The following is a 16,396-nucleotide window of genomic DNA, read 5'->3' on the forward strand; positions in this document are numbered from 1 at the left end:
GGCGGGAGCGGCAGCAGCACCGGCAGCCCCGGCGGCGCGGCCCCGGCCCCGGCCCCGGCCGGCATGTACCGCTCCGGGGAGCGCCTGCTGGGCGGCCACGCGCAGTCCGCGGAGCAGCGGGACTTCCTGCCCCTGGAGACGACCAACAACAACAACAACCACCATCAGCAGGCGGCCTGGGCCCGCCGGGCTGCCTCGGGCCCCTCGGCGTCCCCGTCCCCCTCCGCGTCCTCGTCCCCACACTCCTCCGCCGCCGTCCCCGCCGTGGAGCCCGCGGACCCGGCCTCAGGCAGCAGCAACAAGAGGAAGCGCGACAATAAGGCCAGCACCTACGGACTCAACTACAGCCTGCTGCAGCCCAGTGGAGGGCGGGCCGCGGGGGGCGGCCGGGCCGACGGCAGCGGGGGCGTGTACAGCGGGACCCCGTGGAAGCGGAGGAACTACAACCAGGGAGTCGTGGGGTGAGTGGTGGCCCTGCGGCCTGGTGGCCTGGCCCTTGCACACGCGCAGCCGGGCACACGCCCACAGAAGGTGGATTGGGGGAGCCTGGGCGAGGCCACCCCCCTCGGCCTGCCTTCATTGCTGCTTCTCTGGGGGTTGATGGCCATCCGTCATCCCTCCGCCATCCACACCTTCCCCCACTCGTTCTTAGCGGTCCACACCTTTTCCCCCTCCCCCTCAGCCTTCCAGGCCTTTTCTGGACATCCCCTCAGCCATCCACATCCTCCCCTCACCTCCCTTAGTCATCCACACTCTCCCCCTTAAGAGTCCACACCTTTCCCGGCCCCCTTATCCATCTACTCTTTCCTCCCATCCCCCCTAGTCAAACACACATTCCCCAGTTTCCCCCCTCCAGCCTTCCCCATCTTGCTCCGCATCAACACACCCCAAGATGAAGTCTGTTAGCACTGGCAAATCATTGATTCCCTGAGAACATTTCTGTGTTAGTGCCTTTTGATGGTACAGGACCTGGAGGTGCTTTCCTTGCCAAGAATAGAAACATCCAGAAAGCTCCTCCCCCTCCCCCAATCCCAAACAGGAATCCTGTCAGCCCTGTAAGGTTTTGCCTGCTGTTGACCCTTTTGCCCGTCTCTTAATTTTTTATTTAAGATAATTTTCTGATATTAGCGTGCCTTTTGCTGTGGGGATTGAGAAATAAGGTGACAGCTAAGTTTAGGCTGGTGGAGATGGTGAGCTCTTCTGAGGCCGATAGAACTTTCTAGGAGTTCAGGATCCTCGGCTCTAGCTTCTCACTGTAAAGTTGTCATCCTAGCAGATACAGCCAATGCTTTTCATTCTAGGGGTAGCTTCATGCTAATGAGTGAATGTTGCACCATTAATGACTTTCTGTTTAAAGTTCAGCTGTTACAAAATGGAATCTTACCTGACCCTTGGTGAACTATGTACATAAGCAGGGAATGTTTCCAGCTAAATATCCCTTCTAGAAGAGCCCCTGTGCTGGAATAGGTTACTGAGTCTTTTTTAATTTTGTAAAATAAAAATTTGGGCCGTGTGTGTGTGCGCGTGTGTGTGTGTGTGTGTGTTTAGCCTTAGTATGGAGAATGAGCTTTCAAATTGTTTTTCATTTTCCAGATCCTGTTTTACATTGGGGGCAACAGTAGGCAAATGCAATACCATTAGTAATCCTTTGTGAAACATTTTCTTAGATTCACCCATTCAGATCTGCCCTGCTTTGGCAAGCATAGACAGTTCTGTGTACCTTTTTGGAGGTCTGGGTAAAATGAGTTGGTGGGTTCCATCTGCTTCTAGTGGGCTGGTGTCTGCTATATGCTACTATTACAACTCCCACCTTTTATGGAAAATGCAGTCAAGCATTTTCGGACTGGCACTGGGTTACATGTCAAACCTGTCCTCACTTTCCCAGAGGGGAACCTTTTAGGGTTGAGTCCTCTGTTGCTAAGCTTCAAGGGCGCTCTCCATGGTCATCACATTTTAATAAAAGGCTCATGGGTTCCATCCTGTTAGCATTTGCAAGACGAAGCATAAACCTGTGGTTTAGTGACAAGCAAATTGATATTTAAAGGTTCTGGTAGTTTCATTTCGCAGAAATAGGCTCCAGTTAAGTAATCACGGTCAACTAAAACCTTGAAGTTTCCTAGTTTCGTTTTACTGAAGCTTCTGCCTATGTGTCTGGAAAGATAGATGATAAATCCAAAACAGTGGCTGCTTTTCTTTTTGACAGATTAGAGATCGTCTTCTCCTCTACTTGCTATTTAATGTTAGGATTACTGTAAAAGGTTCACATTTGAACTTAGGTAGAGGCACGATGTTCTTAGTCCTGATTCAGGTATACTGCCCTCAAAGGGATTAAGGAGAGGAATTTCCATTTCCCAGAGGTTTTACTGTTTAAAAACTGATTGTAAACCTGTTTTTAAAACTGTTTATCACTTCATAAGACTTTTCCATTCTTCTGCCTTTTCCTTTAGAAGATGTCAGTGGTAAAATTTTCTGTGTTATTAAGCAGTTCCTAACTGTTTTTGTGAGAGTGTCTGGGTTTAAAAATTCTTGTTTTGAATTGTGGATTTTTGCATCTTGACTTTTACAGAAGTTTTGCTATTTTTAGTACAGATACTTAAAAATCTGAATTCACAGTGCACCTCAATGTTACACTATTCTGAGATTAAATTTAGTAAAACTTACTAGCATTCTGAGTTCCGGGGACTGATGTTTAGCTAATAGGTCAACAAATTGTAGTGGTTCCTGGTGTCTGAACTGACTGGAGTCCAGATAGGGAGAGGAGTAGAAGGCACATGAACAGTGGACTGGAACTGTGGGACTGCTGTATACATACACTCTCTCCCATCTTCTTTGGTCTCTGTGTTCTCTGTCTCAGCCAAACTGGTTGACACATTCCCTGACAAGATACAGTTCAAACTCCTGACTTCTCTGTTGTCCAGGTCCTTCATTTTTGTGGTTCTTCCTTTGAACTCTTGAATTACTTGCTTCATGTTCTTGCTATAGCCTGCTTATGTTTATTTTTCCTTTTGTGTATGTATTTTCTCTAATCCACTAGGTCACTAGTTAGGATGGAAATTTCTTTTTTTTTTTTTTTTTAAGATTTTATTTATTTAGGGGCGCCTGAGTGGCACAGCGGTTAAGCGTCTGCCTTCGGCTCAGGGCGTGATCCCAGTGTTATGGGATCGAGCCCCACATCAGGCTCCTCTGCTATGAGCCTGCTTCTTCCTCTCCCACTCCCCCTGCTTGTGTTCCCTCTCTCGCTGGCTGTCTCTGTCTCTGTCGAATAAATAAATAAAATCTTTAAAAAAAAAAAAGATTTTATTTATTTAGAGAGAGCGTGCAGGAGCAGGGGGGAGGGGCAGAGGGAGAGAGAGAATCTCCAGCTGACTCCATGCTGAGTTTGGAGCCCCACGCAGAGCTCAATCCCAGGACCCTGATATCATGACCTGAGGTGAAATCAAAAGTTGGTTGCCTAACCAGCTGAGCCACCCAGACGCCTCTAAGATAGAAATTTCTTTCCTTTTCTTTTTCTTTTCTTTTCTTTTCTTTTCTTTTCTTTTCTTTTCTTTTCTTTTCTTTTCTTTTCTTTTCTTCTTTCTTTTCTTTTCTTCTTTCTTTCTTTCTTTCTTTCTTTCTTTCTTTCTTTCTTTCTTTCTTTCTTTCTTTCTTTCTTTCTTTCTCTTTTTTAGATTTATTTTATTTATTTGAGAGAGAGAGCCTGAAGGAACAGGGGGGAGGAGCAGAGGGAGAAGGAGAGAGAGAATCGCAAGCGGACTCTGTGCTGAGTGCAGAGCCCACTGCAAAGCTCTGTCTCATGACCCTGAGAACATGACCTGAGCTGAAATCGAGAGTCAGACGCTTAACTGACTGAGCCACCCAGGTGCCTGGAAATTTCTTAAATGTGGAGTAAGATATTTGGATTTCATCCTGAAGGCTTCATATTCTCTCTCAAAATGAAGTCCAACTAGGGGTTCCTGGCTGGTTGAGTCAGTGGAGCATGTGACTCTTGATCTCGGCGTTGTGAGTTTGAGCCCCGTTTTGGGCAGAGAAATTATTTAAAAATAAAATCTTAAAAAAAAATTAAAAATCTGCTCACCACCTCAGCCTTCTCTGTGTACCCACAGACTCAGGGAGTTTGCTCATGTTCCTTTTTTTTTTTTTTTTCTTTTTAAAGTTGCTTTCACTATTCTATTTCTTGGATTTCATTCCCCTCCAAGGCTGGCTGTGTATGTAGGAAGCAGTCCACCTGCTCCTTCTGGTTGTCCATGAAAATGAGCCATAAACCCTTTTCAAAGATTTAATTGTTGATTACCATAGAGAAAGAAGCAATGTCAAAAAAATAGTGAACACAGTTACTTTATGGAGATTCAGAGTCCTTGGTCTTGAATGCCCCCCCCCCCCCCCCGTGTCTAGAAACTTCTTGTGGAAGATGCTTGGAGCTTGTCCAAGCTCATCAGGATAGGTTTGTGTCGGCTGCATTGCCAGATCTGTAGATATTTTTTTTTCAAAGCTTGGATGACTTGTTCAAGGTAGTGTTTCGGAGCATGAATTTGACTGTGGGACATCAAGAAGACCCTGCTTTGAAACTTGGTTTTAAGGAATAATTTCTTGACCGGGGCTCGAACGAATGACTGTGAGCAATGCTACATGGTGAGGGTGAAGAGGACCCTGTCTGCCTTCCTGGGTTAAAAAATCACACTGTAGCTTTGAACCAGAGTGGGGAGACATTGCTGTTATTCTTGCCAATAAGGGATGGGATTGTGTATTTGGAGTGAACAGTATGGTGATGTTCAGGTGAAGCCGTCTAGCAGTGAGTTGGGATTTGGGGACCAAGGCGTAGTCAGCTTTGCTGCAGTGGGCAGTGTCCTTCCTGACGTACACGGTACTCCAGATCACGGTAAGTCCAAGATGCTGACGCTGTTCTTCGGCACTGGCTTTATGGCCTCTTTCTGCTAATTTCTACACAATGTGATCAGTAGGAGTGCTGTTAATGCTGGGCTCCACAGTGATCAGGCATATGAACGTGGTGTTGAGTATGAAAGAAGGTAGAGGCCTTTTTCCAAGTGCTTGCTCTAAGTATTAATTTCTGTGCCTTTGCAAATGTAGCCCACAGTAATTCGTTGGTGAACTAGAACACTCAGGTCCTTCAGTTTTACTGCATTTGAGCACCGAAAGGTGATTTCAAGAAGACGTTAGGTTTCCTACAGGGTAGATTCTGCACTAACAGTGTAATTCATATTTGTGGATTTCCCCAAATCTCGTATACTGTGTTCAACTAAGGTACTTCCACGTCACAACTCATCTTCTGTCTAAAATCCATGACCCGCACACTGTCACTGTCAGAATCATTGGTACATCAGGGTGTGGGGTCTTTTTCAGACCCCATTAAGTTTTTAGCTCTTGAAAGGCAAAAGGAACCAGTGAGTGAATAGAGCTTTTTGGAGTCTACCCTGGATTCACACAGAAGGTTTAGGATATTACAGTAAAAGAAGGATAGGAAAGGAACACTAGAAGGATCCAAGGCGGGGGGGCGGGCAGTGTGTGTTATAACAGTGCTGGGCCGGGTGTGTTAGATGGCCTTATAGAACAACTTCTTCCATGAAACCCCTACCAATACATCCTAGCGTTAGGAGCCTAGATGAGTCCATGGGAAGAAAACTCAGGGACTTCCCTGCTGATATGGGCACAGGTCAGATGGCTGTAGTTAGATATTCTTATACCTGCTGAAGCTGAGAAAAATTTCAGCCACTTTTTGTATGGAAGATAGAAAAGCAAGCTGTTGTATAATTTCACTCAGCTTTCTATTCTCCCTTCTGTTGAATCCATTGGAGTAATATTTAGTGGAGGAAACTATTTCAGGATCACACCCACGGCACTAGAGACTGTGTATTAATCACTTACACACACATAGGTGTGGAGTAATCCCGAAGGGGGGCTCTAGACCAAAGAGGATGCTTATGTGAAGAATGAGGGTCCAGTTCCCAGCAGCTGGTCTGAGACTCCTGTCTTTGCTCTTTCCTACAGAGCTGACTGGACAGCTCAGAGCCTGCTTGAGGAATTCAGAAGACTGCCAGTAGAATGTTCTTTCTATCCTTCAGAATATTTGCTAGGGACTCAGATGCTGCAGAATACCATAAAGGCTTTCCGTTCATTTTACCATTTTTAACATGACATGGAATTATTTTTTTCCCCAGGGGAATATTGAAATTGAGGACGGCCTTCAGCTAGACTTTACATTAATTTGCATCCAAACAGCAGGCGATATATTTATTTTCATTGTACAAATTTTATTTGATGATATAAGAGACTTTTGTATACTAAGGGCTTTGGAACATATGGAGATTTAAGTTGAAGATTTGGGGAAGAAACAGTGTGGAGACGTTTATGTTGTGCACTGGTTCCTTATTCACTTGAACAGTTTCAAGTCTGAAAAAAATCTTGCCATGTCCATAAGAGATTTCATGTAGTATCTCGTAACTAAACTCAAGAATTCTACCTCCAGTCATGCTGTCTGCTGAAATAGTTTGAATAGTCTGCAGAAGCCTGTGTTTTCAAATTAGTTGATTTATTAAAAGTGCACAGTAAAGTCAGAGTGTTTGTGGTAACCTTTTTACCATGTTCCAAATGCTATGTTAAATTTTTTCTATTTGTTATATTAGCCTTCTCGTGCATAGCCCCATCTGATTTTTTTTTCTTTTTCTTCTGAAAATACAGATTCACAGAAAATTGAAAAAAAAATAGTACACAGAGATCCCATGTTCCCTTCACCTAGTTTCATGCAGTGGTAACATCTTATATAACTATAGTTTAATATCAAACCCAGGAAATTGACATTGTTACAGTTGATAGACAGATTTAGATTTCACCCATTTTACATGCCCCATTAGCGCGCGTGCACGTGTGTGTGTGTGTAGTTCTCTGCAGTTTTATCATGTGTAGATTTGTGTGACACCACCACAATCAAGATACAGAACTACACCAGCACCTTAGAGATCCCTCATGCTAACCCTTTATTTTCATGCACACGCACCGTCATCTCTAACCCTGAGCAACCCTAAGCTGTTCTCCATCTCTGTAATTTTGTTATTTTGAGAATGTTAGATAAATGGAATCACACAGTATGTTACTTTGGCTTTTTTCCTCTTACCATAATTCCTTTGAGATCTATCCAAATTGTTTGCTGTATTAATAGTTCATTCCTTTTTAATGTTGAGTAGTATTCCAAAGTGTGGATGTACCATAGTTTGTTTAATGGTTCACCCATTGAAGGACATATACCAGAAGAGTTTCCAGTTTTTGGCTATTACAAATAAAGTGGCTATAAACTTTCTCATACACATTTTTTTTTTAAGATTTTATTTATTTATTTGACAGAGAGAGAGAGAGCCAGCGAGAGAGGGAACACAAGCAGGGGGAGTGGGAGAGGAAGAAGCAGGCTCCCAGTGGAGGAGCCTGATATGGGGCTCGATCCCGGAAAGCTGGGATCACGCCCTGAGCCGAAGGCAGACGCTTAACGACTGTGCCACCCAGAAGCCCCTCGCATACACATTTTTATGTGAGCATAAGGTTTCATTTTTGGGGGGTAAATGCCTAAAAGTGCTACGTCATATGATAAGTACATATTTATTTTTATTTTATTTATTTATTTTAGAGAGGCAGAGAGAGTGAGTGTGCACACGCTGGGCGAGGGGCAGGGGAGAGGGAGAGAGAATCCCAGGCAGACTGCTTGCCAGGTGTGGATCCTGATGGCAGGGCTTGATCCCACAACCCTGAGATCATGACCTGAGCTGAAACCAGAAGTTGGAGGCTCAACTGACCGAGCCACCCAGGTGCCCCAAGTACATATTTAGTTTTAAAAGAAACTGCTGAACTCTTTTAGAGCGGCTGTATCCTAATGCATTCCTCTCAGTGATGTGTGCGATTCTGTTTCTCTTCATGCTTGCCAGCAGTTAGTGTTACCCCTGTATTTTATTTTAGTTGTTCTCATATAGGTAGTGATGGTTCATTGTGCTTGTAGCATACTAACCTCATAAATAGCCTCACCTAATTTTAACTTTAATTTTTATTTTATTAAAAAAAAAAAGATTTTGTTTATTTAGGAAGAGAGAGAGTGAGATTGGGGGAGGGGCAGAGGAAGAGGGAGAAGGAACGTCAAGCAGACTGGGTGCCGAACTCACAGAGCTTGATGTGGGGTTCAGTTTCACGACCCTGAGATCACAATCTGAGCCAAAACCAGGCGTCAGAGGCTTAACCAACTGAGCCACCCAGGCGCCCCAACTCTATTTTTATTTTAAAAACTTCTTGGCAGTATTGAGAATGTCCTTAATTAAAAATTTCTAAGTAAAACTCATTTTAAGTTTTTTTTTTTAATCTCTGAAGTACTTTGCAGTATTTCCTTTACATGTTGCTTTTTCTTAGAAGCTAGTATGAAGTAGAGCTTTATTTTCACTTTTTAGAAATATGTAAAAAGACAACTGCAGAGTTGATTTCAAAATGTAGAGTCCTGTCCTTTTGTATGTTATGAGTAAGCTTTATTTTCTGTCGGCTTGGCTATCTTTTGGGGAGTAAACACTCATTAGTGGTGGTTTTTGGTGGTGGTGGTGAAGTTACAGTACTTTTTAAGAAAGATTTTATTAATTTGGGAGAAAGAGTAAGCACGCGAATGCGAAGAGAGGGAGAGGGAGACAGGAGAGGGAGAGAGACTCTCAAGCAGACTCCCCGCCAAGCACGGAGCCTGACACAGGGCTCGATCTGACGGCTCTGAGATAACGACCTGAGCCAAAACGAACAGTCAAACGCCTAACCGACTGCGCCATCCTGATGCCCCCCCCCTTTTTACTATATTTTTATATCTGAACAACGCCTTCAGACTGCAGGGTAAATGCTTCATCTTCACACTTATCCTCAAGTACACCATGTGTCATCAGAACCAGTTTCTGGACTGTGAGAACTGGGATCTGGTCCTTCATGTTTCCCTTATTGTTTTGATTTTTGTCAAAATAATGTAACTTGCACTACCATCAAGTGTGTTGAATTTCTGCCACAGCAGGAGTAAGAGTCCATTAGGATTGTGGTTGTAGAGCTTTAAAAGTTAACTTCTAATAATTTGGATTTAATGAAGTGTTAGGTGTCTGATGAAGTTTGGAATTTAATGTCTTTACTCCTTGAAGTTAGTTATTCAATCTTTCTTTCTTGGTATGAGGTGTTAGTACCATTGTCCTTTAGAATACTTGTTTTTAAAATCAACAGTTTAAATACTACTAATTAATAATAATTGTCAAGAAACTGGAAAATACAGCTAAGCCAAAGAAACAAAAAATTAGCCCCCATTATACTATTTCCAGGATATAACTACTGTTAACGTTTTGCTGTGAATATTTTCACACTGTCAGTGTATGTATACATATATTTCCTTTTTTCTTTTTATCAATATGGATTCCTACTGTCAGTATACTTAAAATTTTTTTCCCAATAAAGGATAAACATTTTTTTTAAGTAACAAAAATGTATTCTCTCACAACCTGGAGGCCAGAAGTTAGAATTGGTTTTATCCTAAGATTGTTTTCATCTTTGGGGGGAAGGGTATTAGAATATTGTGTGTGTACTTTTTTTAAAAAAGATTTTATTTATTTATTTGAGAGAGAGAGGGAGAGCGCATGTGCAAGCAGGGTTGGGGAGAGGGAAGAAGGAGAGAGAGGATCTTAAGCGGACTCTGGGCTGAGCGTGGAGCCGGACAACGAGCTTGATCCCACAGCTCTGAGATCATGACCTGAGCAGAAATCAAGAATCGGACGCCTAACTGACTGAGCCACCCAGGCGCCCCACAGGCATACTTTTTTTGACTGAAAAAGAACTATTAATAGAATAAATATCTTTCATATAAAATTTATTTCTATGGCAATATTTATTTATGAGAGAGAGAGTGCGCACGCACATGCAAGCATATGAACAGGGGATGGGGCAGAGGGAGAGGGAAAGAGAGAATCTTAAGCAGGCTCCACACCCAGCGTGGAGCTTGATCACACAGCCCTGAGGTCGAAATCAAGAGTTGGACGGATGCTCAATTGACTGAGCCACCCAGTTGCCCCTCTAAGGCAATTTTTAATACCTCATTACCTTTAGTAGGACTCTGTGTGCCTGCCTTGTGTGGGCATGCTATTCCATTGGTTTAGTGCACCTTCATTTATTTCAGTAATCCCCAGTTGGACATTTACTTTGTTTCTAATTTTTTGTTTTTTATAAAAAACATGTTTTTAGAGGAGCCTTTGCTCCAGACAGGATTATTTCTTTTATTTTTGTACTTATTTTTACTGAGATGTAGTTCGTATGCCACCGCATTTACCCTTTTAATGTATACAGTTCAGGGGTTGCCTGAGTGGCACAGCGGTTAAGCGTCTGCCTTCGGCTCAGGGCGTGATCCCGGCGTTATGGGATCGAGCCCCACATCGGGCTCCTATTCTGAACGTTTCATAAGAATGGAATCATGTAATATGTGGCTTTTTGTTTATCCGTTTACGAGTTGATGGACAGTTGGGTTGTTTCCAGTTTCTGGCCATTATAAATAATGCTGCTATGAACATTCATGTATAAGTTTGTGTGTGGACATATGTTTTTGTTTCTTTTGGGTTAATACCTAGGAATGGAATTGCTGGATCATATAAAGTAGGTGTTAACATTCTCCATTCCCACCAGCAATGTATGAGGTTTCCAGTTTCTCCATATTTCTGTCAATTTTTTTCATTACCTGTCTTTTTGATTTTAGCCATCCTGTTGGGTGTGAAGTAGTATCTCCTTGTAGTTTTGATTTGCATTTTCCAAAGGCTAATGGTGAACATCTTTGCATGTGCTTGTAGGCCATTTTTTTTTTAAGATTTTATTTATTTATTCAACAGAGATAGAGACAGCCAGCGAGAGAGGGAACACAAGCAGGGGGAATGGGAGAGGAAGAAGCAGGCTCCCAGTGGAGGAGCCTGATATGGGGCTCGATCCCGGAAAGCTGGGATCACGCCCTGAGCGAAGGCAGACGCTTAACCACTGTGCCACCCAGGCACCCCTGTAGGCCATTTTTTTAATTGGATTGTCTTTTCGTTGAGTTGAAGAGTTGTTCATATGTTCTAGATATGAGACTCTTTTTAGATAGATGATTTGCAGGTACTTCTTCCTTTCTGTGGATTGTCTTTTTACTTTCTTTATAGTGTTCTTTGAAGTACAAAGGGTTGTTTTTTCCTATTTTATAAATTCCAGTATGTGCATTATTTTTTTTCTGTTGCTTGTGCTTTAGGTGTTATATCCGAGAAACCACTGCCTAATTCAAGATCATGAAAATTAACCCATGTACCTTCTAAGAGTCTTACAGTTTTAGCTCTTACACCTAGGTATTTTATTTTATTTCATTTCATTTTATTTCATTTCATTTCATTTCATTTCATTTTATTTTATTTTTTTAAGCAATCTCTCCACCTAACATGGGGCTCAAATTCATGACCCCAAGATGAAGAGTCACCTGCTGACTGAATCAGCCACGCGCTCCTACATTTAGGTTTTAGATCCTTTTTTTTTTTTTTTTTTAAACGCAGGGCTTGAACTCATATCCCTGAATTCAAGACCTGAGGCAAGATCAAGAGTGGGGTGCTCAACTGACTGAGCCACCCAGGCATCCCAGGTCTTAGATGCATCTTGAGTTCATTTTTGTATACGGTGTGAGGTAGACGTCCAACTTCATTCTTTTGCCTGTGGATATCCAGTTGTCTCAGCACCATTTGTTAAAGACTATTCTTTCTCCAAGAATTGTCTTGGCACATAAAGTTTTAGACTGGAGGGTATTTGTACCTTGTAAGGCTTTTGCCACTCTTACCTGTGGAAAGATTGGGCCAGTTTACCCTTAGATCAGCAGTGTTCAAGAATCCCAGTTTCCCCTAAATCCTCACCAATGCTAAATATTATATTTAAAACCAATACAAAAGAAAACAGTTTTTGCCAATTTTATGGGTGAAAAATAGTATATCATTGATATAATTTGCACATACTTTCACATTAATTGGCTATTTTTTTTTTATTTGCTTGTTTCCCTTGCCAGCTTTTTTTTTTTTTTTCCTTTTCTTGCCTTTTTTTTGGGGGGGGGTGTCCATTGAGGCATTTTATTTGCGCATTATGTATTACATCCCTAGAAAAAGAATCCCAGGATTTTCCCTCTTTTGTGTTTTTGTCTTGCTTCTTCATTTTCCATGATGCCATCTGAGGTTGTCAGTACAATGAAACCAAACTGGTGGGAGGGGAGCAGATTATTCTGACATTTTTCTCAATCTTTGAGTTGTACATCAAATCTGGGGCCGATCACTCCACACTTATTTAGTCTGCTTGTGAAGTTCACAACAATTTTCCCAGCTCTGTGATCATCAGTGATTTCAAATTTGCCAGTGTAACCATGCTTCATCATCACAGAAACCAGGATGACTTTGGAGCATGGCCTAATAAGAACCTGGCATTTGCCTCTCTCTTCAGCATTGTTAATGCTTTTGAGAGCATCTGCCAGGACATTCGTGTGCACCATTATGGCAGCAGGGAAAGATGGTGGAAAGAGCATTGCCTGGCTTTCTTTTGCTGTCTTATTAATTTGTAAAAGCTCTTGGTCTGTCCTATTACAGATATTTATAATTTTGGGGCACCTGGATGGCTCTGTTGGTTAAGTGTCTGCCTTTGGCACAGGTCACGATCCCAGGGGCCTGGGATCGAGCCCCGCATTGGGCTTGCTGCCCACTGGGGAGCCTGTTTCTCCCTCTCCCTCTGCCTCTTCCCCCTGCTTGTGCTCATGCTCTGTCTCAAATAAGTAAAATTTTAAGAAAACCCCACAGGAATGCCTAGGTGACTCAGTGGGTTAAGTGTCTACCTTTGGTTCAGATCATGTTCCCAGGGTGCTGGGATCAAGTCCCACATTGGACTCCTTGCTCAATGGAGAAGCCTGCTTTTTCCTCTGCCTGCTGCTCCCCCTGCTTGTGTGCCCTCTTTCTCTCTCTCCTCTCTCTGACAAATAAATAAAATCTTAAAAAAAAAAACCCACAAATATTTATAATTTTAAATTCTTATTTTATGATATTTAAATAAATTTATTAGGGCATAACTTACAATTATAGTATTCACCCATTTTAATTGTACCGTTTGGTGACTGGGCAAATATATACATTTGTGTAACTATAACAATCAAGGTACAGGGAGGGATGTCGAACATTTCCATCACTCAGAAAGTACCCTCGTGCCTTTATCGTCAATCCCCTTACCTCATCTCTTGCTTTAAGCGACCACTTGCCTTTTCTAGGGTTTCATGTAAATGAAATGAATATATACTCTGTAATCTTTCATACCTGACTTCTTTCTCTTACCACGATGTTTTGGAGATTCATCCATACTGTTGTGTGTAATATTGGTGTTACTTTGTAATGTCAGTAATATTCCCTTATGGATCTATCACAGTGTGTTCATCCATTCTTCATGACCTGTAGAATTTGCAGATGCATCCTCTGCTTTTGGTATTACTTGTTGGTTTTGCCACTCATCCCTGCACAGGCCAGAACTGATCCACACGTTTTTTGGTTGGGTAATCAACTGTTATGTGCAAACTATTGTGCTAGACTTTTTGTGGGAAGTAATGACAGTAAAACATGTTCCTTGCCTCCTGGAAAATGATGGTTTGGTGGAACAGATGGTGCATAAGGTGGAGAGGTTGCTTTTGACTAATGAAGTAAGGGCAGGCTTTGGGTGGAGATTTTTGCTAATGTTTTGAAAGATTGGTTAGATTGTGGAGGGTTGGGGGCGCCTGGGTGGCTCAGTCATTAGGCGTCTGCCTTCAGCTCAGGGCGTGATCCCAGGGTTCTGGGATCGAGCCCCACATCGGGCTCCACGCTCAGCGGGAAGCCTGCTTCTCCCTCTCCCACTCCCCCTGCTGTGTTCCCTCTCTCACTGTGTCTCTCTCTGTCAAATAAATAAAATCTTCAACAACAACAAAAAAAGATTGTGGAGGGTTGGAAAAGAAAAACATTGTATTGGTTTCAAATGATAAGCTCTAAAGGGACAAGTTGGATACATCGTATTTAGCATAATTGAGGTAGATAGTGAACAGGGCCTACCAGGAGGATGGTAGACCTCAACCAAAAGGAGGTCTGAAATTATTCCAGTTAATTTTGTAAAACCTATTTATTATGGAAAATTACAAACAATATGGAAGTGGAGAGAATAATAAACCTCCTTGTACTCACCATACAGCTTCAGCAGCGATCAGCCCTGGCCAGACTTATTCACCAGCCCACCTTACGTTCATTCCTACCTCCCTTTACTTTGAAGCAAATTACAGATGTCACATCATTTTGTATAAATGTGTCTGTATATGTCTCTAGATAAGGACTTTAAAAGAAACCATAATCACAATGCTGTAATTACACCTAAACAAATTAACATTAATTCCTTAGTTGCATCAAATATCCAATGTTCATATTTCCCCAGTTGTGCCATAATTATTTTTTAACGGTTTGTTAAAATCAGAATCCGTATGAGGTTTTGCATTGCCATTGGTTGATATGTCTTTTAAATCTTTTAATCTACAGTTTTGTCTGCCATCTGTTTTCCCCTCATTAATTTATTTGTTGAAGAAATTGAGTTGTTTTTCCTGTAGATTTTTCTGCTGCGTTTTGCTGATTGCATTCCCTTGGTGTCTTTATATATATATATGATTTTATTTATTTATTTGACAGAGAGAGAAACAGCCAGCGAGAGAGGGAGCACAAGCAGGGGGAGAGGGAGAGGAAGAAGCAGGCTCCCAGTGGAGCATGGAGTCCGATGTGGGGCTCGATCCCAGGACACTGAGATCATGCCCCGAGCCGAAGGCAGACACTTAACAACTGAGCCACCCAGGCGCCCCCCTTGGTGTCAATTTAATATGTTCCTTTGTCTCCCTCTATTTTCTATAAATTTGTAATTAGATATAGAGGCTTGTTTATGGTTTTTTGTTTGGTGGTGGTTGTCGTTTTTCCAAGAATACTTCAGAGAGGGGTGCCTGGTTGGCTCAGTCAGTTAAGCATCTGCTTTTGGTTCAGGTCATGATCCCAGGGTCCTGGCATCAAGCCCCACATTGGGCTCCCTGCTCATCGGGGAGTGCTCTCTCAAATAAATAAATAAAATCTTAAAAAAAAGAAGAATACTTCATAGATGGTGATCTGACTTTTCCCAGAAGACACATAATGTCCAGGTGTCTTTCTTTTTGTGATACTAGTAGCCATTAGTGATCATTGCCTGTATTTATTAGTTCATTATTAGGGTTGTAAACTTGTAATATTCTTATTGTCTTGAACCTCTGTCAGTTGTCAGCTGCAACACTCGTGAAAGGAGAAACATTTCCTCGTCAGCTCTCTGGTTATCCTAAGGGCACAGTTCTTACAGGGGACGTGGGGTAAAAGTGAGAAGAGGGATATAACTTGTGACTGGCTCTGTGGATGAGCAGAAAGAAGCAAGGTGGGTTGCATCAAAAAGCTCAGGTGGGCTTTCGGCTGACTAGCACAGGAAGTGTGGGAAAGGCAGTTGATTCTCCCGTAGTGAGCTGTGCCCGGCCTTCGGTGGGTGGCTGGGACTGCCAAGGGAGCCCTTCGTCCGCAGCCAGCCCTGACCTGGGCTTTCAGCTTGTGTTAGCTGAAGAAAACCATGGTAGACCTAGTGGCCTGTGAGCCTCTGCTTAGGGGACAGAGTTCTCACAGCCTTAAGGCAACAACCAGGAGTAACACATTTATTTGTCCTTGAAATTAAACTTAATTAAATTTATTATTTATTATTATTATTATATTTCTTCCTCTTGTTCTAACATTCTTTAACCTTAGTGTGAATCGTTCCTGCTCTGGGCTAATGTGACCTATACAGCATTATAGAAAGGACTCCTACCAGTAATATATCTAGTGATTTTTTCCCTCCAATCAAATATTTATTTTAAAAGCCACTATTTACATATAAAAACCACATAGCAAGCATGGTGGCAGCTGTGTAAAGAAAGGGCTGTTTGGTCTCCGTGAAAGAGTGCTCCAAGATGATCGGAACCGGCCTCAAGGTCATAGTTTGGCTTCAGCTTCCTTAGGAGTTTGTGGTACCCCCTTCTGGGAAAGTCAGTGGGTGAGGTCATGTCTGAGGCCGGGCAACAGAGACAGTCAAGGACTCTTCTATTCTGAGGTAGCCGTTCCTCTCTTTTCCTCCACTACAAGGCGCGCGCGCGTGCGCGCGCGCGCGTGTGTGTGTGTGTGTGTGTGTATGAGTCAAATTTTTTTTTGAGCAGTTTTGTATTTACAGAATAATTGAGCAGAAAGTAGCATTCTCATATACGCCCTCACTCCCTACTCCCATCCCGTTTCTCCTTAATTAGAACTTGCATTTGTTATGATTGATGCAT

The 16,396-nt window shown here is 42.5% G+C and overlaps 1 protein-coding gene and 1 pseudogene across 1 annotated transcript in view; one reads left to right on the forward strand and one right to left on the reverse strand.

Moving 5' to 3' along the window:
* Positions 1 to 3: 3 nt before the first annotated feature.
* Positions 4 to 16,396, forward strand: part of TENT4B (terminal nucleotidyltransferase 4B) — a gene marked incomplete at its 5' end in the record, with an annotated part of 68,987 nt that continues 52,594 nt past the window's right edge. The window contains one exon of the mRNA XM_034639024.1: positions 4 to 461. Within this exon, the coding sequence (XP_034494915.1) occupies positions 4 to 461 (458 nt within the window). The remainder of the gene's footprint in view (positions 462 to 16,396) is intronic.
* LOC109488847 lies at positions 12,143 to 12,529 on the reverse strand (annotated as a pseudogene).

The sequence above is a fragment of the Ailuropoda melanoleuca genome, chromosome 12 (genome assembly GCF_002007445.2).
Source record: "Ailuropoda melanoleuca isolate Jingjing chromosome 12, ASM200744v2, whole genome shotgun sequence".
Lineage (NCBI taxonomy): Eukaryota > Metazoa > Chordata > Mammalia > Carnivora > Ursidae > Ailuropoda > Ailuropoda melanoleuca.